The 16792-nt window shown below is 45.3% G+C and overlaps 1 protein-coding gene across 1 annotated transcript; it reads right to left on the bottom strand.

Annotated features, from left to right (window-relative positions):
- Nucleotides 1-3401: 3401 nt before the first annotated feature.
- On the bottom strand, nucleotides 3402-16290 carry syt11b (synaptotagmin XIb). The gene is made up of 4 exons (XM_080896272.1): nucleotides 15990-16290; nucleotides 8498-9438; nucleotides 6607-6727; nucleotides 3402-6299 (listed from the first exon to the last, which is right to left on the bottom strand). The coding sequence occupies exons 1-4, from the start codon at nucleotides 16021-16023 to the stop codon at nucleotides 5989-5991; spliced, it is 1407 nt and encodes a 468-aa protein (XP_080752398.1). The 5' UTR covers nucleotides 16024-16290; the 3' UTR covers nucleotides 3402-5988.
- Between the last annotated feature and the right edge of the window lie 502 nt (nucleotides 16291-16792).

Here is a 16792-nt window from a genome sequence, read left to right as displayed (position 1 = left end):
CTTGCTCTGTATTTTGTTTTCATGTTTGTTAAAGCAGAAAATCCCTTTTCGCATAAGTATGTGGTGGCGAAAGGCATCAGAGTCTTGACAGCGCGCTTAGCCAGCGCGGGCTGTTCAGTGCGCAGCCCTATCCAGAAATCCGCCAGGTTCTTTTGAGCGTGTTCAACTTTTAGAGATCCATCTGTGGCGATTTCAATTAGGCTCTCCTGGTCAGACGGTGATAACGAAGTAGGCACGGCGGTGAACGGGTGACGTATCCAATCATTTGAGCCGTCCGTCTCTGGGAAGTATCGGCGTAACTGCACCGCCAGCTCCTCAAGGTGCACGTTACATTCGCGCTTTACACTTTTAGATAGTGTGAGATCATTAGAGCACAGAAAATCATGCAGCACAGGAAAGACTTCAGTGTTGTTTGTATCCAAGCAGTTCTTCCAAAGGTTTAACTTCTTTATCATGGCCTCAACTTTATCTTGAACATTGAATATAGTTGCAGAAACGCCTTGTAATCCGAGATTGAGCTCGTTCAGACGAGAAAATATATCACACAGATAAGCCAGGCAGGTAAGGTACTCTTCATCATGCAAATGTTCAGACAGCTCAAAGGGATGGTTACTGAAGAAAACTTTAAGTTCATCCCTCAACTCAAAGAAACGGGTCAGCACTTTCCCTCTAGATAGCCAGCGAACCTCTGTGTGGAGTAATAATGTCTCATGCTCGCTGCCCATCTCATTGCACAACGCAGCAAATAAGCGGGAGTTCAGCGGCCTGGCTTTCACAAAGTTAACCATTTTTACACTCGTGTCCAAAACATGTTTCAAACGGACAGGTATTCCCTTTGCAGCAAGAGCCTCTCGGTGGATGCTGCAGTGTACCCAGGAGGCATCTGGCGCGACTGCTTGCACACGCGAAACCACACCTCCGTGTCTCCCAGTCATGGCCCGTGCGCCATCAGTACAGATGCCAACACATCTGTCCCACACGAGTCCATGTGTGTTCATGAATGTGTCCAGCTTTTGAAAAATATCTGCGGCAGTTGTCCTTTGTTCCAGCGGTTTACAGAACAGCATGTCCTCCTTGATGGTTCCTTCATGAATGTAGCGCACATATACGAGAAGATGCGCCAGGCCAGCCACATCCGTGGACTCATCTAGCTGTATTGCATAACATTCACTGTGGCGTATGCGCAGAAGTAGCTGCTGTAAAACATTTTCTGACATTGCATTGATGCGCCGTAAGACAGTATTGTTTGATGATGGAATGGACTGTATCGTCTTTTTTGCCTTTTCCCCCAACATTGTCCCTACCATATCTAAAGCAGCAGGGAGAATGAGGTCCTCCACAATAGTGTGGGGTTTGTTGTTTTTAGCCACTCTGTAACTGACCATGTAAGATGCTTGTAGTCTGTTTTTATTCATAAGATCTGGCACCTGAATGCAGGTTTTACTTGTTGAAAGTGATTTTAGCTGTCGCTCAAAATATTCCCTTGGTTTATTTTTCAAATGGGGATGATTTGTCTCTAAATGTCTGCGCAAAAGTGAAGGTTTCATTGAGTTCTGAGACAATACTTTTGCACAAATAACACACTGTGGCCGGGAAATCCACCAATATTTATACACGTAAACCCCAGCGAAATATAATTGTCATCATATTTGCGCTTCTTTGATGAGGTTGTGTTACAGTCCGAGCTGTCATGCTTTCTCCCACTTTGACGCTCCGCATCAGACACTTCATCACTTTCCACATGGCTGGCTCCAGCTATGCTAGCCACTTGGCTAGTAACCACAGATACATCCCTGCTAGCACTGCTAGCATCCAAATCTGACGAACACATTGTTGTTGAACAATCACCTGTGCGGTCACTGGAAAATGCATCTTCAGATATGAGCTTATTGGTTGTTGTGGCCGGTGTCTCTGTGGTAGGGCCTTTTTTTCTTGTTAACCACTTGTCCATTTTCGCGCTGCACTGAATGCTTGGAGGCAACTTCAACTGTTAGGTGTCAGTCATTTGGGCAAATCACGCCCATGTATTTTGTCAGAGCTATTTTTTTGCTGAACACCAGAGGGTGGTATATAGTCATGTATTTGACAGGCAAAAAAAACTGCATTAGCGCAAATTTCGGCTTTTAAAACTTTTGATCCCCACTCCAACCCCAACCCACGCGTACCCCCTACAGCCACTTGCGTACCCCCGAGGGTACGCGTACGGTAGTTTGGGAACTACTGTGCTAGAATGATCTGCAGGTTGACGTGATAACAGAGGTGTGGACTCGATTCACATGACTTGGACTCCAGTCAGACTCGAGTCGTTAATTTTATGACTTTAGACTTGACTTGAAAAAATGTTCTAAGACTGTGACTTGACTTGGACTTTTACACCAATGACCTGGGACTTGATATTTCACCCCAAATATAAAATTTAACACGCATATTATATTATATAGAAAGTGTGCACCATTAATTCAATTGATTCATTTATTCAAACCACACTCCGTACGTATGTGTGCGTGAGCTGTAGCACAGCCAATCAAATTAACCAGATTTTTTTTAAAAAAGAAAAAAAACCGCTCAAAAATGCTGCAAGGAGATATTTTTTTCAGGTACATAAACTATGAAGTAGTCAACAAAAAACCGAAATGCAATATGCAAAACATGCAAGAAGAGAATCACAGACAGATGGAGCAGCTTCCAACTTTCAAGAAGTTGCATAAAGAACGTAGGCGGTGCTTCTCTCTTGCTACAATGAGATCATGACTTCATCTAACTAGCAAATGTTTTCCAGGCTACGTTGGTGATACAGTTTTTTTTAATGTGTATGATATTTTTGTCATGCGATTTTAAAGCCGGTCCTACAACCGCATCCAAGAATAACATGCAGCTTATCTCAGAACTGTCGGTGAAAATTATTCTTGGAGCTAGGTTTAATTGAGCTGCATTTTAAAGAGGTGCAATTTCACAATTTGTGTATATTTTCTAAGTTCACTATTTTGTCATGTGTTGAGAAAAACACAGATTTAAAAATTACATGGTCTAATATTTACATTTAGCATAAGTGCAACGTGCTTTTTTTCTTCTTTTTTTTTTTTAAAGACTCGAAAGGACTCGAAATTCAAAATGTCAGACTTGTGACTTGACTCGGACTTTTACACCAGTGACTTGAGACTCGACTCTGACTTGCCTGACATTACTTGAGACTTGACTTGAGGATAAAGACTTGAGACTTACTTGAGACTTGCAAAACAATGACTTGGTCCCACCTCTGCGTGATAATGCCTTATAGAGCCAATTAAATCTGCCATTGTTTGTGTTGACAATATACAATATTCTTAATATCACGCCACCTTGGACCCATAAAATAAACGATCAAGTGTAAATAAAGTGAAATGAGCGTTCAGGCGCGGCCGTCATGGATAACTTGTTTTTATTTGTACGTCCAATGAGTGTTAACAAACCCAACACAGAGGTTAGCATCCAGGTCTACAGCAGGGGGCGCTCAAACACACTAAAGCTCTGAGAACATCGGACAGGAAGGAAACCAGCAAACATCTTCACATCTGTACAAATGTACACTCAGTCTGTCTGTCCGTCCGCCAGCAGGTCACAGTTTGAATCCGAGGGCGTCGATGGAGATCCGGCTTCAGGTGGCGTTTTCTTCACCTCTCTATGATTCAAAGTGAAACTTACACAAACTTTATTACTCTCTGCACTAGTAAGCAAGCTGTTGAGCAGATTCAAGGTTAAAGTTAAACTGGGGTTAAAATGTGCTTTCGAGACTAAACTCACAGTGTGTCATCACTCAAACAAACTCGTCAGTAAGAAAACATGAAGCCAAAGTCCAACGTCACCTCAGACACATTCACTGGGCTTGTAGGAACAAAGTAATATAAAACAGCGCCACCAGCTGGCTGCAGGGGAACATTCACAGGGGGAGAGATACGCTTTACAAAGCAGTGCAAATCAGAGTCTCAGTGTGATGGAGGAGAGGGAAATGTACAAAATGAGACCAGCGCAGTGAAGCAGAGGAGCGCTGCCGTGGTCGCCGAGCATGTTTCACATCCCATCCTTAGCATCGGCGTTTAGTGCCAGGATGACCATATTTAGACGAGAAGGTGGAGCCTAATCAGCAGAAATAAAGACTGGATACAGAAGATGAACATAAGTTCAGAGTCTGAAAAGTGAACCCAATGTGGAAGCAGTTCCCTCTAATGACCAGCAGGGGGCAGCGAGGGCTGGAATAAGAAGCCCGAAGTCTGAAAGAACTGAGGAAATGAAATCCTACTTGTTATCACCTTCATGATGAATTTATCATTTCACCTGACAGTTTAGGTCTTTATGAACGCAGCATGATGTCATTTTTTATGAGAGTTAAAAAGCAGGAGTGTTCAGTTCCCTCGATTTCACAGGGACCAAAAGCTGATGTCACGGTACCTACATCCAACTTTTATGTCCAAGATGGAAGTCTGACCTTTGGAGTGGACGCCTGCCATCAGAGCTTTTAAAGACCTCGATAAATCAACAGTGACTGTGTCAAAACGCTGAATTAGTCTTTTATAAACAAGCCTTAATTAGTTCTGAATGCGTGTACTGAACAGCCCTTACACACATTACTTGGTGGACTTTTGTCACATGACAGTAAAGTGCTTTTCTGTAGAATGTGGACTGTTGCATTTCAGGATATTCAGCGTTTTCCAGCAAGAGTCGTAAGCAACAAAAGCTACATCTGATGTTTCTGGTTACGCTACTTTTAGCATCAAAGAGGTAGTCGAACTATAAAGACTTTTTGTACTTTCGACGGTCAGCTGAATTCTAGTCATTAACTGCTGTATGCTGCAGATTTCATTGCTTTTTAATGTCCTTTCAGGTTTTCAGACTTTATTTTGGTTGTTTTCTTTTCTGAATTGTCACCCAGCTGCCTGAACAGTGTTTAGAGGAGCTGCAGGTTTTAGCACTTCCACATTGGTTTCAGTTTTAAGCCCTGAAGTTCTTATTTACCTCCCATCATTTAAAGCGAGTGTTATCCTCATCGTAACTACACTCCTGTGGTAAACTAGCTTCTCTTTTAGTTTTAGTTCTGAAGATAGAACAGCTGAAACATCATCAGGCACCACAGCCGCCCTCTGCGTCACTCGCAACCTAAATTAGAGTAATGCATTCATGTTACAAACAAGTATTTTACATAATCTTTCAGTCTTCAAGAGCAGGAGCTGATTTCACACGATCTAGGGTCAGTCAGGAGGTTCTGACGGTCCTGAATCCCCGTTGAAACGAGGCCGAGTGCACTTCCTCCGGGGTCGGGTGCGGTCGTACGATCTGCTGCAGGAGCGGTGGGTGAAAATGATCTGCAGGCAGAAGCACGCTGCTGTCTGACAACAGCAACTATCCTGCAAATGGAACGTTGACTGAGCGTCGCAGCGACTCTTTGCAGCAGTGTTTGGTCCTCCAGAGGAGCAATCGTTACTTGGATATATTCAGCGTTTCAGTTTATATGCAGTATTTTCATCATATTTTCTATCAGAGCTGAAATTTCTTCCTGCCGTGGTGATGTCACAGATCTCAACTCTTCATTTGGAGTGATTTTTTTTTCTTTTCAGACGGACATGCAATGAACTGCATGGCAACAACAGCAAGAGGGGGAACTTTTTCTTTTTTCTCACATTTCTTTTAATCATATTTGAGCATTCCTTCCCCCGTCGACACACATCGACAGCCAGAGGAGACACGAGAACAGTCTTAGAGATGGACGTCATGGTTTGTTTACTGGCTGTAAAGAGCTGCAGGATTCTTCTTATACTTGCAGATGTAGTTGTGGTAGAGAGATAATAGAGGGAGAGAGTTTACCTATGATCACAACAGTGTGACTGTGTTGTTTTATGTATGTGTGTGTCTGTGTGTGTGTATGTGCTGTACACTGAGTCTTTATTTCCCAGTGGCTTCACTGGTGGAGTCCCAGCCAGTGGGTGGTGTCGGCTGGTTTTGGGCGGTGCTCCTCCCTCAGTACTCGCTCAGGTTGTGCCATTTGGAGATCTGCCGGCGGGGGTTTTCGCACACGTCCCTCCAGTGGGAGGCTCCAGAGGGGGAGGGGCTGTGGAGGCCGAGCAGGAGGCGACCCAGGACCTCGTTCTTGGTGGTCCGGTCGAAGTCGACCACCAGGAACTCCACAGAGATCTCGGGCAGAAGCTCGGGCGGGATGTCGTAGATGAAGGACTCATTGAAGACCGGGTTTAGCGTGCACTTCTTCACGTGGGTCTTCTTCTTGGCGATGCGCTTACGGCCATAGAAGACGTTCACCTTCACATAGGGGTCTGAGGACAGAAGGAGAACGGTCTAAGATCAAGCTTCGATGTTTGACAAATATCCTCTTACATCAATATAAGAACAAACAACAATTGCACAGCAGCTCTATAGCATGTTGTTTATCAGGGGGTGTTTGGATATGCGTGGATAGTTTATGAATAAATCAATCAATTCAGGTGCTTTAGGCCGACTCGCTCCATGCTGCATGTTCCAACCACAACATTGACTGTGCCTCAAAAAACAGAAAAATATCTTCTAAGCAAGTCAGACTGAACGCTGAGCGTCTTCCTGCTCTCTGTCCTGCTTTCTACTCACTGGCTGACAGGCCGGTGATGTCCATCTTGGGGAGGTGTCGAGCCTTCAGGACGACCACGCTGAGGCGATGAGACACCGGCTGGTAGGACAGAGACGCCAGCAGCTCTCCACGACTCTCGCACTAAAACACACAACAGAGGGAACAAAGTTAGCGTTGTATCCGGGTGACTGTTTCTTGTTTACGGTGTTTTCTCTCGTCCACTGCTCGCATGTTTGACGATCCAACATTAAACTGATAAGAGACGGAACAACAGCGAGGCTGTCACTGACACAGACTGAGCAGCTGGCTGCCATGGTAACGCAGAGAGCAGACAACAGGGTCAGTTAGTCACGTATGTAAAGTGCCAGGACCACTGCTGTCAATCATGAGTGCAAACACTAACAGGAAGCTTTAGCCTCATGTGACTTCTAACTCTGTCATTTAGGATGGAAACAACCAAAAACAGACCCAACTGTGAACATGATTTTATATTTATTAGAAACTGAGAACTTTATTGGTTAAGAAAAATGGGCTGGACATCACGTCACTATTATGTTGCTGCTTCCTGCTGCATATGAGAGTCACTAACTGTGACTTCAGCTGTATACAAATACAGTACATCAGAAACGTCTTGATGCATCTCCATCATCCAGGAAAGTAAATGGCCTGTATTTGTATAGCGCTTTACTAGTGCCTAAGGACCCCAAAGCGCTCTACACATCCAGTCACACACACATTCACACACACATTCACACACACGTAGCGTTTTCAGTGGGAGAAACGTTTCGTCACTCATCCAGGTGACGTCTTCAGTCTCAGTCAGCTGAGACTGAAGACGTCACCTGGATGAGTGACGAAACGTTTCTCTGAAAACATCCAGATGAACAGACTCAACTTTTGGAGATTACATCAGAAACATATTTATATGAGGGCACTGTTTCAGTGCTGATCTGGGATAGGGCTGCCACAAACGATTATTTTGATAGGCGACTAGTCACCGATTATTTTTGCGATTAGTCGACTAATCAGATCATCATCCATTGAACGTAAAAGTACAGCTTATTGCACCAGCAGCATCTGCTCTTATATAACTATCATTAGCTTACAGCTTTAAGTGTTTAAGGTCTGTGCTAACTAAAAATAAAGAAAAGATGATAGTTTATTAAATTTTAATGAAATGTGCAGATTGTTTCGGTGGAGTTTAATAAACTCAGCCGATTTACTCAGGAACAAATAAAATACTGAAAAAAGCCAAACAATAACATTTTTAAGTTATCTAAGTGACTTGTATATGTTTAACCTGAGTAGGGCGGTGGGTTTGAAAACGATCTGCCGGGAGTCCGGTGCTCTCATGGCCCCCGGCTAGCTATCGAGCTAGTGGGTAACAGACGTCTCCGAAAACGTCGGAGCGCTTTTGAAAATATGTGGTGTCTTGATAAACTGAGCAGATATTTGAGGTTTACACAGCTACATTCTCGCCTGAAAATATGTTAAACGTTTATTTTGTGACCCAGAAAGAATAATAAGAGTAATATTAAAACTAACTAGCTGCCGCCATTGTTGGAAACTGAGCTGGGCTGCGCTATGAATTCTGGGACACAGCTGCTTCTTCTTCGTCGGAGTTTAACGGCAGCTGGCATCCTTGTACATGCAGTGCTGCCATCTTCTGTTTCAGTCCGTTATTACACTCTTAAATCCTGCCACTTATTCCTGCTTTTGGGATCTTACAAAGCTTCAAACGATGCGTCGACTATTAAATCAGTCGTCGACGATTTTGATAGTCGACGTAATCGTGACTAGTCGACTAATCGTGGCAGCCCTAATCTGGGATCAGACTAGAAGTCTGTTCCACGACTGTTTCAAATACAACTACCATTAGTTTTATTACAGCTGCAGCAAAGCCTCGCTCACCTGCATGTTCCTCTTGGTGATCTGCTGGCTCAGGTGGACTCGGCCCGTGCTCGGGTCCACGCCCTTCAGCGGCACCACTGCCTCCCCGATGACATCATCGCGGGCAAAGCGGTCAAAGCTGAGGACCAGGAAGTGCAGGGTGAGCTCAGGCAGCGAGCTGTAGGCCACGCCGTAGAAAGTGAAGGTCTCATCAAACAGTGGGTCCAGGGTCTTCCTCAGGACGCGGGTCTTGACGCGGTGCTTCTTCTCGGGGAGGATGGTCATCTTCACGTAGGGGTCTGAACTACCCGCCTGCTCGTCCATGGCGGGGAGGCCCCGGGCGCCGACGATGGTCACTACCAGAGCCTTCTTGGGGAAGTTGTAGTCGACGGTGAGGCTGATGGAGCCCAGGCTGGGCTCAGGCTCGGGCTCTGAGGAGGCGGGGGTAAAGGGGGACGCCGTCTTACTGCTGGTCTGGCTGCTGCTGGCTGAGCTGCTGTCCAGGCAGCAGTAGTCAGCACGGACCGGTAAAGCCCGCTCCAGCCGACCCTGGCCGTGGGCGGCGTCTGCGCCGGCAGGAGGGACCAGGTGACTCATCTGCAGCTGACCGGGGACATCCAGGATGTTGTTCTCAGCGTCCACAAGCACCATCCCCCTCCCGGCGGTGCCCGCTGTGGTGCAGCCTCGCTCTCCGTCACGGTCGGAACGGTCGACACGCCGGATGCCGCGCACGATCCTTTTGCTGCTGCTGAGGGATTCTGGGTAAATGCTGATCCCCTTTAGCATGTGGATAAACTTGTAGGGCGGATCCTCCGAGTCATAGTAACGGTCCCCGTGCAGCTTGTAGCGCCCAGAGATTCGGAGGTAACGGCGCTGACAGAAGGACCAGAGCAGCACCAGAACCACCACGACCAAAACCAAAACACCAGCCCCCAGGAAGCCCGCCAGCACCGGAGACATGGCTGCGAGAGAGAGAGCGACAGTGGAGTGAGTCAGACACAACAGGCTGCTGTTCAGTCAACACACAAACACGCAGTTTATCCCAGTGTGACGCCATTTGTAACCCTGAAGTCTGCCATCCACCGCACAGCAGGGTCCAGGACTTTCAGAATAACCGAGTAACCAAATATAACCGAACGCTTTGCCCAATTAACATCTGTTTGTGGGCGGAGCCAAGAGGACTTTTGAATATCGAGTAATCGGATACGAAGTAGTCGTCTTATTAATCAGCAACAGTAAATATTCAAAACAAATCTTAAATAAACTGTTAATTTTTTCCATTTTAGAAATCGCAGTACTTTGAGTGGTTTACATAACGTGCCAGCGTAACGCTTGTAGTGTGTTTATGTTTATTTTCTCAAGTGCAAAAATAATTAAATAATAAAAACAGTAATTAAATATAAAATGAGACAGAAAATAGTCTTTACTCTGTATTTTGGGAGGCGTATCACTGCCTCGTGTATGATGTAGTAGGGCTGGGCGATATGACCCAAAATTCATATCTCGATATTTTTTAGCTGGATGGCGATATAAGATATATATCTCGATTTTTTTTTAAAGCCATAAGTTAAGAACAAAAAGAGAGTTCTTAGTCACACTGTGTCCCAGATGTCACACGGGCACTTTTATTAACATACAGCGTAGATGTACATGAAGAAATTACTCAAAAATAAATTATCAGCATTTATTAAATAATCATGGTCCATAAATAAAAGAAAACAATGTTGTTTTTGTGCATAACAAAGAGCTCACAATTGTGCAGTCAAAATGTAAACTAATAGACGCTGAGCATAATAACAAAGAGACAGACTTCACAGCTGCACCACGTCTCTGAACAGGTGCCATTTGTGGTCCTTATACACACACAGTAAGGTAATATTACGTTGAAGCACAGTACGTATCACTCCGCGAGGCTCCTCCCCGGTAGCCGTAATCCTCCGACAATCAATCAAGTGGTGCAGCTCCGTAGCTTAGCAAAGTCATATTAAAACATTTGACAGATTGCTGAGCGCTGTGTACCACATAAAATCGGTTCGCGGTCAGTAAGCACAACCAGAATTCATACATAAGGCGCGCTGTCGATTTTTGAGAAAATGAAAGGATTTTAGGCCGTGCAGCACCTCCTGGCTGCATGTCGTTAGCGCAGTTAGCTCGTTAGCGCGGTTAGCTCGCTAACACGTTGACGCCGTCCAGCCCCACGCACAGTAACTCGCTAACGGAGATTTTCCGCTTTCATCTTGTCATTGCCTGCAGGTGAAGCTATGGGGGAGGCGGAGTTGTGTTCAGTGAAGGAGAGGCGAGGCCGAGTAACGTTGTGTAGAGACAAAAGTGGACGAAAGAGAGGCAAACCTGCGGCTCCACAAGTATAATTATAACGTAACATAGACTATATCGATATAAACGATATGGTCACATCTTATATCTCGTATGAAAATATATCGATATTTTTAAAAAACTCGATATATCGCCCAGCCCTATGATGTAGCTTTACTGTCTTCATGTGTGAGTCCTTGTGTGTGTGAGATTTAAAGGAGCATGTGATGACTGCAACAGTGTGTAAAACACATGTTGAGACGGTGTGGATGTTAATAATTAATGTTAATAATACTTCAGTGTTGCACTGACCCATTTGTGTTTTTACTTTATTTACTTAGATTTTATAGAAATGATAATCTGCAGCGTAGTGCCCCCCGTGCCCTCCTTTAGACTCTCCCCTGCTCGCTTCAGGTTCACTGACAGGAAGTAAGAAAGCTGCCGTCTGACTTCAGCTGCCCGATTTGAAGCTAAGTCAAGCTACGTTAACAGTTGGTCTGCAGACGCACACTTTTATTTTAACTTCTGTAGTTAGCTAGTTAGTTATTTGGTGAATCGCTGCAGTCCTCACAGAGACCGTCAGTGTTTCCCTTCCATATAATCCAAATCTAAGAGGTGGAGATATTCGAGCACTGGGACCACCAGAGAGCGCAGACTGTAGCATCCTACAGCAGCTAGGGCAGCGCAGTCGGTGACAGCATATTTAAAAACAGTAACACAGAGTGAAGTCACCACATCGACTCTCCGAGGATCTCATTAGAAACATCTGAGCACTGGGCGGAGGAAGAGCAGAGAGGCGGGGTTTGTGGAGCTCTTTGTTTGCTGGGTATAAAAGAGTATTGTTGTGAGTCACACAAGGGCACACTGATGCTACGCGCGCGCGCGCACACACACACACACACACACACACACACACACACACACACACACACACACACACACACACACACACAGTAGCTTTCCCAGAGAAACTGCACTGATGTACTGACTTGGTATTCACTGAATGCTGAGGTAGAATTCAGTGTGCTACCCAGCAGCTAAAGCAAAACGTAGCGAGCTGTAGCTTCAATATGTCGGTGATCAGGCCGGACGCAAAGCATCCACAGAGAGAGGACGCAGTTAGTAAATGTCCATCCCAGAAAACTAGTGCGAGAAAAACCTTTTCAATTGATCCACTGAGTCACTGGGATTCTTGGAAAGCTGCAGGGAGCTCGTGTTTCTGCCACTTTACACACTGTTCTCTGAAAGTCCTCATGTCCCAGAATCTCTCCACCCCAGGTGGAGGATGCAACGTTAGCAGAGTGTATCCACCTCTCATTGGAAGGCTCCAGACTCCTAAACACTGCCACACAGCCTGAAGCAGCCCCGTAGCGCGAGGCTGCCCTTGGCATTTCCACAGCAGCCAAAACATGAAAAGCAACCTCGCTGAATGAAATAAACACACAACCGCAGAACAAAAGCCAAAGAGAGGTGAAAAAACACACAAGAGCAAGAGCAGAACTGAGGTGAAGAACTCCATCAAATCTAAGAAGCTTCATTAGTAAAATCTATTTACTGCAACTTCACCAACATCTGCTATTGTGTCTCCATCACAGCTCAGCAGAGCTGCTCCAGAATGAATGACCTACTTTGTTTGGCTCCTATAGGCTTTAAATTGTGATGAGTAACCAATCAGATTCTTCTGCAGGCGGGACACTGCTGCTGGTGACAGAAACGGCTGCGTCAGAACCACATCAGCGCGTGTTTCAGTCAGATTAAAGGAAACAACGCTAAATAAAATATGAATAAAACAATAAACTGCTCGTGTTGATGAAGTGAACTGTGTGATTAGCTGTGGTTACAGCATTTACAGCTTCACGCAGTCTGTGCCTGGTACACTGTGTCACACACTTGAAGCCTCCCTGTTTCCTCTTTGCTGTCAGTGTTTTGACTCATATGCAGGTCTGACGTGTTTCTGCTGCTGAGGTGACGGACACAGAGTCGCTGCTCAAAGTGTAAAAGCTGCAGAATCAAAGTCCAGAAAATCCTCCTTCCTGTTTGTTCTCGCTTTTCATTCAGACTCCATCAGATGATGTCATGTTTTGGAAAGAGCTGAAAGCAGCTGAGCTCGCTGCCTGGCAACTCTGGGACACACACACACACATGTTGGGCATTCATATCTTGTGGGGACATCTAATTGACATAATGCTTTCCTGAGCCACTTACCCTAAACTTAACCATAACCCCTCTGCAACCCTGACACTAAAACCACATTTTGAGTCTCAACAATGCCTTCAAACTTGTGGGGACCACGATTTTCGGTCCCTATAAGGGCTGTTGGTCCCCTAAAACTTCCAATTTTTGGTCCCCACAAAGATATGAATACACGCTCCTGCTCACACACACACACACACACACACTGAGGAGAAGCTCACAGTCTCTGATCTGCTCGGTTTATTCTCAGCAGTTTAAATCATCACTTAATGTGATTTCTCACGGAGTAACCAGTTCATCTGTAACCTGTGTCTGTTCTGACCTTTGTCTCTGACTGATTACACTCGATTACAGGAAAAAGTGTCCAATAACTGTAATTGCTCACATCCAGATATTTAATGACTGGAGGATACGACAGGAAGTCCGTGCTGCATGAGACGTATTCGTTTGTCTGATTGTGGAAAGAAACATAATCACAATTTTTCAGGTTTAATTGTGATTATTTAACATATCGATTCACTTAAGTAAATGCAACGAACTTACTGAATATTAAAGATGTGTCTGTACACTTGAACAATACAGATAATAAATAACACAGTGGGAGTTTTTTGGCCCAGATGGACACAGAGCGGCGCCTCAGGTGACCTGCAGGAAGTGGGAGCCACGGGGAAAGAGAAAGAGAGCTCCAGTTAATTAACAACTAACGGGCACCTGAGCTGTGCAGCGCTGAGACCCCCTGCTGACAGCTACAGACAGCTGTCTGCACAGCCGTCCTCAGGCTCCCTGCACACAGCTTCTATGTCTGGTATGTGAGGTGCGTCGAGCTCGTTCTAGTTTGTGGGGAACAACATCTTTATTTTAAGGTTGGAGGTGTAACTATATAATAATTTTACTGAACCCCCCCCCAATTTAAACTGACAATGAAGAGAATTTAATGTCTAATATCAAACTCGTCAGTGGGATTCAGACATTATGAAAAAATGCAGTAAAGTCCAGAATGTATGGATGCTAACTCTGCACTCTGCACAGCCCTTCAGTGGGCCCAGTGACGCCTGTTGGTTTGATTAATCTGGATTAAATTTGCTGACTAAAGGTTCTCTGAGTCATCGGAGCTCAACTAAACTGGGGTTCAACATGAACTCTCGCTCTGCAGGGAAGCAGAACAAACCATTCAAGCGCACAGCTTTGTAGCTTTGCAGCTAAAACGAATGCAGAAGGTGATTGATTGTCTTTACGCTCAATGATTTGTTCACATAATCATTGGAAGCCACCATTTCTTCACACCAAAAGCTCTTTTCCAATCAGCACCGTCCTGAGCTGATCCATAACCTCAGCTGATCGGTATGTGGATCAACGAGCTCCTGAATAATACAGTGGATTGATTCAGAAGTCTTAACCTGTCATTTTAAAGCTCCCTCGTTCTGCTTATTTGCAGCTTCTGTCGGTGAAACCAGATCTTTAGGACAGAACTTCCTGTCACATACTATACGAGCCACTTTATTAGGCACACCCATTCAACTGCTTGGAATTGCAAATATGCAAATATGTCCTCAGCCAAACACGCAGGAGCGACTCAGTGCACTGAGGGATGCAGTCAAGACTCTTTGCTGAATGTGGAAGAGTCCACCAGGCACCGCTCCCGTCAAGAACAGGAAGCCGACTCAGTGGTTCAGCCTGGTGAGGTAAAGGTGTGGTTTGGTTGCACACTTTGGGCTCCTTAACGAAAAAGATCGTTAAAACCCCAAAGCTAACTGAGCACTGTTAGCTGACCTTGTGCATCTCCTTAATACTACCACAGTGGCCCATCTGCCGATGGCTGCTTCCGGCAGCGTAACAGACCACGTCACAAACTGCAGATCACCTCAAACTGGTTTCTTTAACATGATGGTGACTCCACTGGGCTCAGATCTCAGTCCAGTCGAGCACCTCTGGGATGTGGTGAAGCTGGAGATTCTCATCGTGGACACTGCCGGCAAATCTGCAGCAGCTGTGTGATGATGTCATGTGATCATAGACCAAATGTTGAATGTGTGGCATGACGACTTAGAGCAGCTGTGAAGGTAAAAGGGAGCCCAACCCAGTGCTAGCAAGCTGTGCCTAATAAAGTGGCTGAGTGTCTTCTGGGTGGATGTTCAGGCTCACCACAGACAGAGCTCTTTACTGGGTCTTAAACCAGCAAACAACAGAAACCTTCAATATAGATTTTTATCTAAAAATGTCAGAAAACTAGGAGCAATTATAATTTTCCACAGAAACACCATCATCCAGTTTTATGATCGCACCACAATCAGCCAATCGATTAACTGCATTTATCAGCCAGTATATATAAGATGTGGTGTAAGTCTGGATCTTCAGCTCATTTGTATTAAAAGGCGCTTCATCGATGACGTAATCGTCGTTTACTTTATTTTCCTTTCGCTGATCAGCTCCCACGCGACGATTAAACTGATTTAAAAGGTTTTTTCACTCGGAGAGCACAGACATGACGTCACCCATACACACCCCGACGGGCGCGCGCTCACGCACGAGAGCGAGGCAGACCGTGCGTGGGAGCGCCGCGAGAACGCCCTGTTTTTCTCCCCCGCGCGGGCTGCTGTTATTTTTAATTTGTCACCGATGATGCAGAGGCACGCGCGAGGCCTCGTTTAAACCCCACGCACTTTTTTCCGTGGCAGTGAAATGATGACTTAGAGGACGGTCATCTTTCCCCAACACCGTCCACTCAAACATGGCTGCGGTCACAAAATCACCGTGTGAGCTCATTTGACCGGCCTGGCAGTGGTGCCAGTCACGGGAAGATGACCCGCTCCACCCCTGAAGCATGAAAGGAAAGACTGGATGTGATGGGCTGTGCGGCCGCTTTATTCACCTGCTGCAGGCATCCGTTAAATATGTCACAGCATTTGACCCCAGTACACCCCACAGCCTAACGCAGTGAGGCCATTTAAACACGGTGGATGTGGGTGAGATGGAAAAGATACGAAGACCAAAAGGGCCTGGATCTCACCGTAGGCGGGTCCCAGCTCGCTGATATCCGCCATTTTGTGGATCGGGGCAGGATGCGGTCCTGACCGAGCGGGGAGAAAGAGCGCAGAGATGAGAAGACACCGACTGACTACCGCCCGCTTTTACTTCACATCCATAGAGGAGCGACGGATGAGAAGAGAATCACCGAAAACAAGCCGCTGATCCGGGAAAGGAAGCCTTCATACATCGGCTGACGGAGGTGTCGTCCGCTCGCTGCGTCGGTCTCCGTGTCGGTGCGCAGTGATGCTCCCGTTAGGATGCAGGGAGTCTGCGCGGAGGAGCTCGCGATGAGGCTGGCCAAAGGTTGTCTAAAAACAAGATGACTCACTCAAAGCAGGATTCCTGCGCCAACGTGTCTCATTTATTTTTTATTGTTGTGGAATCTTTATTTTTTAAAAGGACAAGGACAAAAAGTACATTCTAAAAGTACATATTATTTTTATTTTTACATATAAATATTAAGTAATTAGAAATGTTTAAAATATATATAAATATAAGGAAAAGTACAGATCTTATAAATCTCATAAAACGTTTTTGCTTGCAAATAAGTTTGGCTGCATAATTTTGATGCAGTGTGTGAATGTAAAGGTTTATGCTGAATATGTTTGGTGATTTTTTTTACTTTTATTTTTGTAAAATCCTTGTTTGAAAAAAAACCGAGAAACTTCTTAAATGAATTCTGTGCTGTGTTGCAGAGATGTCAGCTAAGCAGACCTTCCCGTCTTTTATTTATTGCTGACAGAACAGGGTTTCCACATTTTCTTCTTTCATAAAAAAATAATG

Source organism: Rhamphochromis sp. 'chilingali' (assembly GCF_963969265.1).
Source record: "Rhamphochromis sp. 'chilingali' genome assembly, chromosome: 11".
Lineage (NCBI taxonomy): Eukaryota > Metazoa > Chordata > Actinopteri > Cichliformes > Cichlidae > Rhamphochromis > Rhamphochromis sp. 'chilingali'.
The sequence above is the reverse complement of the archived record's forward strand: the minus strand, read 5'-3'. Positions and strand labels throughout refer to the sequence as shown.